At 53.1% G+C, this 12,559-nt stretch overlaps 3 protein-coding genes across 4 annotated transcripts; 1 reads left to right on the top strand and 2 right to left on the bottom strand.

Moving 5' to 3' along the window:
* Window positions 1-1,543: 1,543 nt before the first annotated feature.
* Window positions 1,544-5,422, top strand: Mogs (mannosyl-oligosaccharide glucosidase). Its single transcript, XM_023718435.1, has 4 exons — window positions 1,544-2,020; window positions 2,205-2,431; window positions 3,078-3,274; window positions 3,489-5,422. The coding sequence occupies exons 1-4, from the start codon at window positions 1,669-1,671 to the stop codon at window positions 5,215-5,217; spliced, it is 2,505 nt and encodes an 834-aa protein (XP_023574203.1). The 5' UTR covers window positions 1,544-1,668; the 3' UTR covers window positions 5,218-5,422.
* Window positions 5,423-5,587: 165 nt separating this feature from the next.
* On the bottom strand, window positions 5,588-8,068 carry Wbp1 (WW domain binding protein 1). 2 transcript variants are annotated; one of them, XM_004634115.2, is made up of 4 exons: window positions 7,736-8,060; window positions 6,714-6,816; window positions 6,425-6,601; window positions 5,588-6,265 (listed from the first exon to the last, which is right to left on the bottom strand). In XM_004634115.2, the coding sequence occupies exons 1-4, from the start codon at window positions 7,802-7,804 to the stop codon at window positions 5,805-5,807; spliced, it is 810 nt and encodes a 269-aa protein (XP_004634172.1). In that variant the 5' UTR covers window positions 7,805-8,060; the 3' UTR covers window positions 5,588-5,804. The 2 variants fall into 2 exon arrangements, with proteins under 2 accessions (XP_004634172.1, XP_023574206.1); XM_023718438.1 differs by having other exon boundaries at window positions 5,596-6,265; window positions 7,869-8,068.
* A 345-nt stretch (window positions 8,069-8,413) lies between these two features.
* On the bottom strand, window positions 8,414-11,300 carry Ino80b (INO80 complex subunit B). The gene is made up of 5 exons (XM_004634116.3): window positions 11,157-11,300; window positions 10,752-10,944; window positions 10,430-10,548; window positions 10,084-10,253; window positions 8,414-9,018 (listed from the first exon to the last, which is right to left on the bottom strand). The coding sequence occupies exons 1-5, from the start codon at window positions 11,263-11,265 to the stop codon at window positions 8,488-8,490; spliced, it is 1,122 nt and encodes a 373-aa protein (XP_004634173.1). The 5' UTR covers window positions 11,266-11,300; the 3' UTR covers window positions 8,414-8,487.
* Window positions 11,301-12,559: the final 1,259 nt, after the last annotated feature.

Below are 12,559 nucleotides of genomic sequence, written 5' to 3'. Positions count from 1 at the left end.
AGGGCAGGTTTGGCTGGCTTGAGTTGTGGGGATCGAACCACAGCAACCTGAGCCTGACTGCTTTGTTGAAGCAGCTGCTTAAAGAACTGAGCTAAGGGGCAGGCCTCCTCACCAAGTTATTTATTTATTTATTTATTTTAATTAATTTATTTATTTTTTGCAGAACCGGGGATTGAACTCAGACACTTGGGCTTGCCAGGCAAACGCTTATTCTACTGAGCCATCTCCCCGGCCCTCACCAAGTTAATTTTAATCTACCACTTTCAGTGCAACCCCCAGCAAAAGTAAAGATACTAGAACATATTTTTAATTATTGGAGAGCCAAGGGGCTTTAAGTCCAGCCATGAAGATGGCTTTCTGGAACAAAGAAGCTGACCCACGGCCTCACCCAGTTTTATTCAGTGGAGGAGTGGTTTGCGGAGGAATGACCCAGAATTGTGGGAAGTAGGTGACTACCGTGAGCTGAGCTACGTGGATGGCCTACATTTACTGCTGCCATATGCAGAGAGTAATCTGCTTTATGCTATTGAGATAGTATCTAATTTTTTGTGTGGTCTAGTGCTTTAGCTTTTTGGGGTCTTTGTTTGTTTGGCAGAACCAGGGATTGAACTCAGGCCCTTTCGCTTGCCAGGCAAGTGCTTATTCTACTTTGATGTAGTCTTTTCAGCCCCAGGAAGTCATAGCCTCTGTCTCAAGGCTCGATCCCTGCACGGAGTATTGGCTCTGTCCTGTCTTAACCAAGCTCACATTAAAGAGCAGCAGGTGTAGATTACCAGGGAAACACACATGCCACCTTCAAAGACTGTCACCAGCACCTCAGCTAGACCAATATACATTGCTTAAGGCCAATTGAAAGGATAAACAGAAGTCCTAGCCAACTGTACCTATCAATTCCAGGAAATAGGGTGGGCTCAGTCAAAATGGAGACAGTTGCTCTTTTTTAAGGAGCTGCTCAAGTGGTCTTCCACACACAATAAATGTTTGAAACCTTAAAAAAAACACAAAAAAAGACGGGGTGAAGTGGCACGCACGTGTAATCCCAGCACTTGAGGGGATGAGGCGGGAGGAGCTCAGTAGTTTAAGGTCAGCTTGGACTACACAGTGAGGTCAGAGGCAGAATTACACAGCTAGGCCCTGTCTAAAGAAAGACAAGACGGAAAGGAAAAGTTGAGTGTGAGACTTGAAGTCAGGATGGCTTAAAGACAGCTAACTCAGACCCTAAGGCCCCCTGGCATCTCTCCGTTTCACGATGAAGAACACAAGGTGGACAAGGCAATCCAGCTAGGTTCAGGTACACCTAACGTTTTAGGCCAGTCGCTTCCCAGCCGTGGGGCTGAGTGCTGAAACGCCTACAGTACTTCCAGGGTTGATGTTGGGGATAGGACCTCATGCTAGCGTATTATTTTTAAAAATAAACATGAATTTTTTTTTTTCACTGCCCTGTGAACCCTATGAGAAAGCGAAACAAGCGCAGGCCCGGCGCCCTGAGGGCGACGACCGTTCCGGCCGGGGGAGGGACTTAACGTGGCGGGGCAGGACTTCCGGCGCGGGTGGCGCGGCGGGAGCGCGGGCAGCGCTGACAGCTCGGTGGTCACCGCGGCGCCCGCGCGAGCCCGGGAGGCAAGGCGGCACCAGGGCTCCGCCGCCGCATCTGACCCCGGTGCCGGGATGGCTCGAGGCGAGCGACGGCGACGCGCCGTGCCGGGCGAGGGAGCGCGGACAATGGAGAGGGCGGCTCGGGGCGGCCCCGGGCGACGCGAAGGCCGGGTCAGCGCGGCTCGTGGAGCGGCCGGGGGAGCGGCTCTGGCGGTCGTGGTGCTGTCGCTGGCCCTGGGCCTGTCGGGGCGCTGGGCGCTGGCGTGGTACCGTGCGCGGCGGGCGGTCACGCTGCACTCTGCGCCCCCTGCACTGCCCCCGGACTCCTCCAGCCCCGCGGTAGCCCCGGACCTCTTCTGGGGCACCTACCGCCCTCACGTCTACTTTGGCATGAAGACTCGCAGCCCGAAGCCCCTCCTCACCGGTAACCGGGCCCCGGGGCGGGCAAGCAGGTGGGCTCTGACCCTGGGCGCCCCGGCTTCCCGCCAAAGCAAGAGCGGGAGGAGTGGGTTCTGGAGATGTATGTAGAGGGAGGACCCTGCAGTTCTTGGAGACCCGAGGGACAGGTCCCCTGCGCTCTTTGACTTACTTGGCCATTTCACCCCCAGGACTGATGTGGGCGCAGCAGGGGGCCACCCCAGGGACCCCTAAGCTCAGGCACACGTGTGAACAGGGGGACGGCGTGGGTCCCTATGGCTGGGAGTTCCACGACGGCCTCTCCTTCGGGCGGCAACACATCCAGGATGGGGCCTTAAGGCTCACTACTGAGTTCGTCAAGAGGCCCGGGGGTCAGCACGGAGGGGACTGGAGCTGGAGAGTGACTGTAGAGTCTCAGGTCAGGGGCTCAGGATACCCCTTTCTCAGCCCAGACTCCCTCCATCCTTTCCTTGCAGCCAGCAAATGCAGAATGAAGAGAGGGTTAACAGCAGAGGACAGGGGTCTGGCTGCCTGGTTTGCACCCTGTCTTAAATATTTGTCCGTAGGACCAACTCTCTTTACTTCTAAGCCTTGATTTCCTTGTTTGTAAAGTGAAGATAATGGTAGCACCTCACTCACAGGAATGTGAAAATTAGTTCCACAGATTTTTTTTTTTTTTTTTTTTGGTACCAGGAATCAAACTCAGGACCTTGCACTTGCCAGGCAGGTGCTGTGCTGCTAAGTTATATCCCTGGCCCTCGGAATGTGAGAACGAGATGAAATAATCTGTGTAGAATTCTTAGTATAAGAGAGAGCATAAAAATACACTGATGTCCCAGAGAACCTTGTGCAGCCCTCTTTAGCACATTGCACTGGATGTATCTGTTCACCTTCCGTGAACTCAGCGCTGCCAGGTGTATCTTATTTACCAGTTTACTTCCTGCCTGGGATCCCTTTCCCTCACTAAGACTGATTCTCAAAAAAGAATAGCAACTAATGCCTGTTTTTTTTTTTTTTTCTCTCTCTCTCTCTCTTATTTTCCTCTGTTGACCTTTGTCGCCTAGGCCTCAAGTACCTCTGCACTCCCTTTAGTCTCCCTGTTCTTCTATGTGGTGACAGACGGCCAGGAAGTCCTACGACCCGAGGCTGGAACCAAGGGGCAGTTGAAGTTCATCAGTGGGCACACCAGTGAACTTGGCGACTTCCGCTTTACACTTTTGCCACCAACCAGCCCAGGGGACACTGCCCCCAAGTATGGCAGGTAAGTTGGGAAAGAGCTGGTGATACGAGTGGTATGGGATACCAGATGATAGAAGTGGTGTGGCTCCTGACACTGCCTTTTCACCAGCTACTTCCAGTCTTACCAGTTTCCCTGTTCACTGCATTGCTGAGACTTCCCATCCTAATTCCTGACCGTGTTTCCCTTTATAACAACCCTGCCCTGATTATTTCCTATTTGTCTTCTTGCCTTCAAGCTATAATATCTTGTGGTCCTCCAACCCGGGACTGTCCCTGCTGACAGAGATGGTGAAGAGTCGCCTCAACAGCTGGTTTCAGCATCGGCCTCCAGGGGCCTCTCCTGATCGCTACCTTGGCTTGCCAGGATCTTTGAAGTGGGAGGACAGAGGTCCAAGTGGGCAAGGGCAATTCTTGATCCAGCAGGTGACACTGAAGGTCCCCTTTTCTGTGGAGTTTGTATTTGAATCTGGCAGTGCCCAGGCAGGAGGAAACCAAGCCCTTGGGCAGCTGGCAGGCAGCCTGCTGACCCAGGCCCTGGAGAGCCATGCTGCAGCCTTTCGGGAGCGCTTTGAAAAGACCTTCCGGCTGAAGGAGAAGGGCCTGAGCCCTGGGGAGCAGGCATTGGGTCAGGTTGCCTTAAGTGACCTCCTAGGTGGGATTGGCTACTTCTACGGTCAAGGCTTGGTATTGCCAGATATGGGGGCAGAAGGGTCTGAGAAGGTTGATCCTGCCCTCTTTCCACCTGTTCCTCTTTTCTCAGGGGTGCCTTCCAGATCATTCTTCCCACGAGGCTTCCTTTGGGATGAGGGCTTCCACCAGCTAGTGGTCCAGCGGTGGGAACCTCGCCTCACTTGGGAGGCCCTAGGCCACTGGCTGGGGCTACTCAATGCTGATGGCTGGATTGGGCGGGAACAAGTACTGGGGGATGAGGCCCGAGCACGGGTGCCCCCAGAGTTTTTGGTGCAACGGGTGGCACATGCTAACCCCCCAACATTGCTCTTGCCTGTGGCCCATATGCTAGAAGGTGGTGACTCTGGCGACTTGGCCTTCCTCCGCAGGGCATTTCCCCGCCTGCATGCTTGGTTCTCATGGCTCCATCAGAGCCAGGCAGGGCCAGTGCCACTATCTTATCGCTGGCGGGGCCGGGACACAGCCTTGCCCACCCTACTGAACCCCAAGACTCTACCATCAGGGCTGGATGACTACCCTCGGGCCTCACATCCTTCAGCAACTGAGCGGCACCTGGACCTTCGATGCTGGGTGGCCCTGGGAGCCCGTGTATTGTCACGGCTTGCAGAGCGTCTGGGGGAAGCTGAGGCAGCTGCTGAGCTGGGCCCCCTGGCTGCTTCACTGGAAGCAGAGGAGGGCCTGGATGAGCTGCACTGGTCTCCAGAGCTAAGGGTCTTTGCAGACTTCGGGAACCACACAAAAGCAGTACAGCTGAAACCTAGGCCCCCTCAGGGGCTCGTTCGTGTGGTGGGCCGGCCCCCACCTCGCTTACAATATGTGGATGCCTTGGGTTACGTCACTCTTTTCCCCCTGCTGCTACGGCTGCTGGACCCCAAATCTCCCCACCTCGGACCCCTGTTGGATGTTCTTGCTGATAGCCGCCATCTCTGGAGCCCCTTTGGTTTGCGCTCCCTTGCGGCCTCCAGCTCTTTCTATGGCCAGCGCAATTCTGAGCATGACCCTCCCTACTGGCGAGGTGCTGTGTGGCTCAATGTCAACTACCTGGCCTTGGGAGCACTCCACCACTATGGGCAGCTAGAGGGTCCCCACCAGGCCCAGGCTGCCAAGCTGCACAATGAGCTCCGTGCCAATGTGGTAGGCAATGTATGGCGGCAGTACCAGGCTACAGGGTTTTTGTGGGAACAGTATAGTGACCGGGATGGGCGGGGCATGGGCTGCCGCCCTTTCCATGGCTGGACCAGCCTTGTCTTACTGGTCATGGCTGAAGACTACTGAGAGGGATGAGGAGGAGCAAGCCAGGCCATTCATGCCATTGAATCAGGAGGGACAGAGTCTGGCTTCTGACCCCAGCTCTTCAGATACCCATAATTCAGACCTTCCTCAGCTCATCTCAGGTGTCTCCTTACTATCATCCCACATAGCCCTGGGGTGAATGTGAAATCAATATTTTTTTAAATAAACTGGGGAAAAAAACATAACTATTGCTTTTGTTAGCTTTGCCTCATCAAGATGTCTTGACTCAGTCTGGGCTTTAAGGTGTCTTGTATTTTCAGGGAAGGTGAGATAAAATAACCATTATCTGTCCCTTTCAAGCCTAGTCAGGCTAAGTACAACGCAGTCAGCTGAATTCTAGTCCACCCAAATCCACAAGCAGCTGGTTCACATCTCTTTAATGAGATCAAGGCTCTCGTGTATGTTTTGGGGGTGGGTAAAGCTAGAACAGGTCCCTAGTACCACCTCTCTCCTCAGGGTTCCAGCCTTTTCAGGCAAATTCTAGAGGGTAGGGAGGGGTTGAGAGGGACTTGAATTGGGACCAGGGCAGTTTTTGGTGGGTAGGTGGCCCACTCATCCTCCCATAACCCTTATGGGGTGTCCCCTTCACTGGAAGCCTGCTCCACAGGATAGACATGGGGCATGGGCTCTGGAGGCAGCACACGAGGGGAGTGGTCCTCCAGCCCTGATGGGGTAGCACTAGCTCTCACCTCTTTGACTGGCTCACCTTCACTGGAGTCAGGGCAAGGACAGAGCTCAATACCCGAGTCACCAGTCAGGCGACGATAGCGACAAGAGGGGGGTGTGTGGGCCGGGCTCACCCCTGCCCCAGGTTCACCCTCCTGATGAGGGGGGGCACTCTGGTTGGAAGAAACACCTTCCACATTTGTTCCTTCGAAGTAGACAGGGCAGCTGGCTTCAGAGGAACAGCCGGTACATTCACTGGAAGCAGTCAAGGGGTGGCCTGGGGCCATGGTGTATGGAGGTGGTGGTGTGCCTGGGCGGTGAACCACATCCTCATAGGCTGGGGGTTTGAAGGCGCTGAGAAGGCCTGCAGGAGAGAGAACAGCATGGGTGATTGAAGACAACCAGGGATGGGTGGGTGATCTATTAAGGAAAAAGGTGATTCAAAATGTCTGCAAAAGGAAACGGGGTACGGGATGCTGGTTTGGGAGGGGCTGCTGATAACCCAGAGCCTCAAGTCACTCACGAAGGTCAAGCAGTGAGCCGGTAGGGACAGGACCGGCCCCATGGCACGCCCCATGATAGGCCAACAAGTTGATCTCACGCTGCCGCTGCTGTTGTTGCAGTCGGAGTTTAGCTCGCCGGTGGCGGAAGGCGCAACAGCAGCTAAAGAGAATGAGGATAGTCCAGAGGAGCCAGAACCCTGCAAGAGGCAAGAGGGGATGTCTCAGATACCTCCCATGCCGAAAAAGGTCCTTGAAGTTCCAAGGGAAGGTGGGCAGAAGGATTGGTGAACAGCCCTCCTGGAGACTCACACCACAGCTCATAGTAGTAGGTGCAGCAGCCAGTTTCTCCACAGCAGTGACCACTTTCACAGAGGTAGGGCTGGTTGTTCACTCCTGGGCACAGCTCTCGAAGCTGGGGGCATGGAAGCACTTAGAATGGGAGATTCCAGCCCAAGGCACTGTCCACCCCCCACCTGCATGCATACACACAATCCCACCCCTTAGACGGATGAAGGGAATGGGAAAAGGTGAGAGGATTGTTCAAATATCTGAAGGGCTGTCAGCTTGGAAGAGGATTTGGAATAGCAATAAATCAGTCTAGAAAACAAACACCTAGTACGGACACATTTTGGTTTTGCATTTCTGAGACATCTCTCACAATCCCCCCCCCCTTCTCTTAACGGATGTTTTGGCAAAGGCTGGGGGCAGTCTGAGCTATCTCAGTGTCAGAGGATGGATAGGGGCTTAAGGCCATTTCCAAAGCTAACGTGCTTTTCAGCACTGACCCTCATCTGCTACTTCCACCCACGAAACTAGATTTTTCAGGCTTTGGGCCTCAGGCTCCCTAGGGTAGAGGAGGGACAAGTGTGAGACTCAGAGCAGTGTTCCCAACCAGAGGGGACTGGTGTAGATGCGAAAGGGCGGAATCCAGGGAGTGACTCGGTTTCATCTCTTCTCCAAATTTCTCCCTAAAGAGAAGACTCTGCCAGGCTCTGTTGTGACAATAAGCAGAGAAAAACATCACAAATAACGGCTACAAGCAGAGGGAGATTCCCTGGGGCCTCCCTGTGCCTCTTCGATCACTGGAGAGCTGCTCCTTGGAAGCTTCCACTGCAGCCGTGGGATGGGATCTGAGGCTGCAGGTAAAGTCAACTGCGTCTACGTTACAAAGTTTAGACAAAGAGTGGAAGGGACAAGTTTAGCAACTTCACTGTACCTTTGGCTCCCTAAGTTCTTCCCTCTATCTCCCTTATCCCCCAAAAGGAAGGGACAGGAGAGGGCAAAGAGAAATAAATGGCTGTCGTGATAGGCTTTTGGAGCTGTTGGGATACCTGCTGTTGCGGCGCCCGAAGTGCCCCCCAGGCCTCCTCGCTGCGGTTCCCGCTGCTGGCCCGAGCCATCCTCCACCTACAGCCCCCTGAAGACCACAGCCTCCTCTACCGCCAGCTGCCCCGCCCCTGCCACCTCTGCCGCTACCGCCATGGTCCCTGCCCGGCCCATCTTCGCTGTAGCCACCATCACTCCGCGGCCGGAGCTTCTACCCGGGAGAGCTCCTCCAACTAGAACCCAGGTTGCTTCGCCCAGCCAATCAGCATCACCCTCCGATAAATAGACCAATAAGAGCCGACCAGAGACTTCAGCCCGTGACCAACCCGCATTAGCGCCTATGGAGCTCTCCCAGACAACAAGAGCTTGTACAGACAAAGACTGGGGAAACGTTCCACCGGGCCGTGACTGACAGCAACAATAACCAATACGGACAACAGAACAGATTTTAACTTGTGAACCAATGAATCGCTAGCTCTAAAAGCAAACTCCCGCTGATTGGCTTGAGGTAAATTTTCTGGATGATGCTAGACGCCACATCGTGGCAGGTAATCCCGCTAGAAGAGGCTAGGTCCGGGTGCAGATTCACCGAGTTTCCCGAGGACGTTTCCAAGCCTCAGGGAGGGTGTAAAGAGAGACTGGTCTGCCCTTATCCCAGTCCCCCAATTCTGTACAGGCTGAAGTACTGGATGAAATTTAATACGAAAGGGACGACACTATAGACATGGAGCACAGAGTCTGGGTTTTAGTAAGGTCCTTAAGTTGCCAAAAGGGGGGATCCAGGGCCCCCGGGTCCCCCCAGCTGCATCTGCAGGTTGATGCGGTAGCACTGAAGGCTGCAGAGTGCCTGACCCGTGCGGGAGCAGGCATAGCGGCGCGGGTGTGGGCATCCGGGGACAGAGCACCGCGGGGGAGGACCTGCCAGGGCTGTCCGCTGAGACACTGCCGCGGGGGCGGGGACGCCGGGCGGGAAGGAAAGAGTGCAACCTTGGGCCCCGCTGCAGTAGCGCACCATGGGGGTGGGTGCTGCGGCCCGCCCTCCCCGCCGCTCGCCCCGCGCAGCTCCCCGGCCTCCCCGCCCGCTTGGCGCAGCAGTCTTGGTGAGGCGCTCGATAGTCTGGTTCTTGTGCTCTTCTGCGCGCCGCGCCGCCTGCAGCCTCCGCTTCCGCGCCCGCTCCTCGCGCTTGAGCAGCATTTCCTCGGTGAGGGCAGGGGCCGGGCAGCCCGCAGGGACTGGGAGCGGCAACATCGGGGAAGGCTGACTCCGGGCCTTCTGGAGCAGAGCTCTCTGGGGAGACAAGTGGTGGGGTCTGAAAATGGAGAGTGATGGAGGGACGGGTCCACCAGTTGGGGGGAAGAGCAAAAGAGGGAGCAGAGAAGGGAGTCTAGGGAACACAGGCCTTGAGAAGGGGGAACCAGGAGCATAATACTGCTTCCTCCCAGGTCTTCTGATGTTTAGCTCTCGGTAAAAAGCAGGAGTGCATCAAAATTGTACCACCCTTCCAGAGGCTGGTTTGTGTTTAATCTTTGTATCAAATAGACAGCATCAACCTTTCAAGCCAGAATTTCAGGGTTACCCTTGATTCCTACTCTCTCCAGCCCCTTCCCAACAAATACCTCCACAGTACACCCAGTATTCATCTGATCTTCTCCATTTTCACTACTCTCTCCTCGATATAAGCTACCGTCCTCTCTTGCCTAATACACTTGCCTCAGATTCCCGGTGAGTGGGTCCCTCCACTTCTCTTAACCACTGCTACTTCTTATTCTCCACATAAGGCCAATGAAATCTACTAACATGCAAATTTAAAAATATGCCTAGGACAACCAATCACTGGTTTAGCCATACTTTTCCTTCTCCTTTATCTTGCTTGGCACGTTCCAATCTCAGACACTCTGTGCCTGCTGGTTTTGTACTTCCTGGTCTTTCTGCCATTATTGGGAAAGGTAGCTCTTCAAAGAGGCCTTCTTGACTCTTCTAACTAATGTTGTCTTTTCTGCTACTTTCCATTTCATCACTCTATTTTCCTTTTTTTGTAAATCATACAGCAAGGCCAGGGATATAACTCAGTAGAATAAGCGCTTGCCTGGCAAGCACAAGGTCCTGAGTTCAATCCCCAATACCGCAAAAAGCAAACAAACAAACAAAAAAAAAATTAACTTGTAAATCATACAGCATTTTGAGATTGTTATTTACCTGTTACACCAAACACACACACACACATTAGAATACTAGGTCCATGAGAACAGAAACTTTGGCTCTTTCCCCCCATTTATATCCTCACTGCCTAGCAAAGTACTTGAGACATGGCAAGTTCTTAACACATAGTTGGTGAATGAATAACCAACTTACCTGTCGAGCAGTGAGCAGTCGCTCATTGATCTCCTTCTTGAGGTCTCCATTGTCATCTAGCTCCCCTTTCTCCAGTGCATCTAGCCACCTCTGTTCCTCCTCTTCCTCCTGGTCCCCTATCCCCCCAGATAGGTCCTGAAGTGGGGATGGGGAAAGGTTACTGTCTTCATCTGGGAAGAAAAGTTGGAGAGATAAAAGTACAATTGTTCAGATGGGAGGTCTTAATTTCACTTAAAAATACTGGGACAGTCAAAATTCTCACCCACTGGGACAGTCAAAAGAACCAGCCCCCACTTTCCTTAGGTCGAATGAGAAACCTAGCTTCGCCCCTCCAGATCCTGCTCACCCAGCCAGGCACGGTACTGCTCCAGGGGCACTCCCTCCATAGGTTCCTCTTCGTTATCCACAACCATTAGGGGAGAGGGAGAGCGAGGCCCCTCAGGTATAACAGTGAAGGTAGGGACACTGCCGGGAAGACATATAAAAGAAGCCATCAATGCCTGCTCAGTAGCTATATACAGCCTTCTCTAACTTCTTTTCTTGCTGCCTTAACTGGCGCTTAAGTCAGTGTCTATTCTCTGTTTTCTAGAAAGCCTGGCCCGCTTCTAACTTCTGTCTGAAACTTCTCCTTAAATTCCCCAAATAAAACGTTGATCCTTTGACCTCACCTCTTGGTGCCCAAGACCTGCCCACCTAGCTTGATTTTGAGTTTGAGCTGGGGCTTGGCAGGAGAAGGCTGTGTTAGCCCGGAGTCCTCTTCTTGATGGTGTTTCTTCTTGTGCTTCTTCTTGTGCTTCTTGTGCTTTTTCTTGTGCATACCGTGCCCGTGGGCACCGGCCAGGCTCAACTCCAGAGCTTCCCCTGAGGAGAAAGCCTGTCAACGCTGTTCGCCGACCTGCGGCAGGACAAGGCTGAGGGGTCCCGCTCTTCCAATCGCGCTCTCCTGGTTACCATAACAACAGCACCGCCTTTCCCCTTCCCACAAGTGGCGAAGGCATTAGAAGCTCTGAGAACGGGGTGGGGAGGAAGGCTCTTTTTCCAAAAGGACTTAATTTTGAATGGCCCGCGCTTACCCGGCTCAGGGGTCTCCATAATCCCAGACGTGCTCCCGCGCCGCCACAGTTTACTCATGGGGTCCTCCAAGGAAAGGGGGCTGGAAATGCTCGTTGCACAGGCAGACATGCCGTTTCCGCCCCGCGGAAGAATTAACTCCAGCAAGATAATGGGCTACTTCCGCTGTGCGGCAACCTTGCTTGCGCGGAGCACGCTTCGCAGCCAAAGTCCTCCCTGAGAAACACTCATTCCTCCAACAAAAGTTCCGGACCACTAAAGGCCCGAACTGCCCAAAGAGCGCGGCTGTTCCTCCCGCTCTAGATTCCTGAACTCCACAAGAGCAATTATTACAGGTATATCACGGTCCGAATGAGTGAGGTTTAGAGGCCATAAAGTTGAAATGGACACTGCTTCTGCTCCAGAGGAGCTCACAGTTTGGGAAAGTACACAAACTATTGCAGGCAATATGACAGAAATGCATAAGAGCAAAGTAAGTGACAGTAAAGCCCAATTTTTTCTTTTCCTGTACCGGGGCTCGAACCCAGGATTTTGCACTTGCCAGGCAGGTGCTTATGCCACTGAGCTATATCCGCATCCCTCAGCAAAGCCTAAATTTTTACCATTAGGGAAATGGATGTGTGAATTATGGTGCAGCTAAATAAATCTGGGAACACTATATTGCTAAGGAAAGTCGACTGATAATACGACTGACACAGAATTTATATTTTGATGCATAGTAATGCTGTATCGGAAGCAATGTAAGTGTCCCCCTGATGGGACATCAACACAAGTTTGAGAATTTATGGAGGTATTAAAAGAAAGAAGGCCAGGCATGGTGGCTCAGCCTGTGATCTTAGCACTGGGCAGGCTCAGGCAGGATCCCAGCAAGCTCAAGGCAAACCTGGGCTAAATCGTGAGTTCAAAGCCAGCCTGACTCTGTCTCAAACAAAACAAAACAAAAAACTGAAATGAGGCTCCAGAAGGTTATCCAAGAAATCAGTGAGGGCATTGCTGATGGGTGTTCAAGGAACAAGGGTGGAAGGAGACACTTTTCCTACCTAATGTACCCGTTTGTGTCTATTGAATTTTGTATAACAAATGCATATTTCTCTCTCTCTCTCTCTCTCTCTCTCTCTCTCTCTCTCTCTCTCTCTCTCTGGTTTTTATTTCTTTTCTTTATGTATTTGGTACAAGGTTTACATGATCTTGCTACACAGATCGGACTCGTAGTGATTACCCTGTTTTTCAGCCTCCCAAGCGCTGGGATTACAGGTGTGCGCCGCCACGCTCCAATCGCCCTCTCAGTGCACCCCGGGGGCAGGGCCGGCACTGCACACGGGGATCGAACCCCGGCCGTTGCGCTCTGCCTAAACAAGTGCTTTTAGTCCGTTCAGCTACCTGGTCGACCCCTTATTTATTTTTT

The sequence above is a fragment of the Octodon degus genome, unplaced genomic scaffold (genome assembly GCF_000260255.1).
Source record: "Octodon degus isolate 3935 unplaced genomic scaffold, OctDeg1.0 scaffold00058, whole genome shotgun sequence".
NCBI classification, from domain to species: Eukaryota; Metazoa; Chordata; class Mammalia; order Rodentia; family Octodontidae; genus Octodon; species Octodon degus.
The sequence above is the reverse complement of the archived record's forward strand: the minus strand, read 5'-3'. Positions and strand labels throughout refer to the sequence as shown.

Coding starts and splice junctions, on each gene's coding strand:
- Wbp1 (XM_004634115.2), bottom strand. CDS start 7,804: ATGGCTCGGGCCAGCAGCGGGAACCGCAGCGAGGAGGCCTGGGGGGCA. Junction 6,817..7,735: donor TTCGGGCGCCGCAACAGCAG/GTATCCCAACAG, acceptor CCATGCCCCCAG/CTTCGAGAGCTGTGCCCAGG. Junction 6,602..6,713: donor CTACTACTATGAGCTGTGGT/GTGAGTCTCCAG, acceptor TGCCTCTTGCAG/GGTTCTGGCTCCTCTGGACT.
- Mogs (XM_023718435.1), top strand. CDS start 1,669: ATGGCTCGAGGCGAGCGACGGCGACGCGCCGTGCCGGGCGAGGGAGCG. Junction 2,021..2,204: donor CCCGAAGCCCCTCCTCACCG/GTAACCGGGCCC, acceptor TTTCACCCCCAG/GACTGATGTGGGCGCAGCAG. Junction 2,432..3,077: donor GAGTGACTGTAGAGTCTCAG/GTCAGGGGCTCA, acceptor TTTGTCGCCTAG/GCCTCAAGTACCTCTGCACT.
- Ino80b (XM_004634116.3), bottom strand. CDS start 11,265: ATGTCTGCCTGTGCAACGAGCATTTCCAGCCCCCTTTCCTTGGAGGAC. Junction 10,945..11,156: donor TATGGAGACCCCTGAGCCGG/GTAAGCGCGGGC, acceptor CTTTCTCCTCAG/GGGAAGCTCTGGAGTTGAGC. Junction 10,549..10,751: donor CAGGTCTTGGGCACCAAGAG/GTGAGGTCAAAG, acceptor TCTTCCCGGCAG/TGTCCCTACCTTCACTGTTA.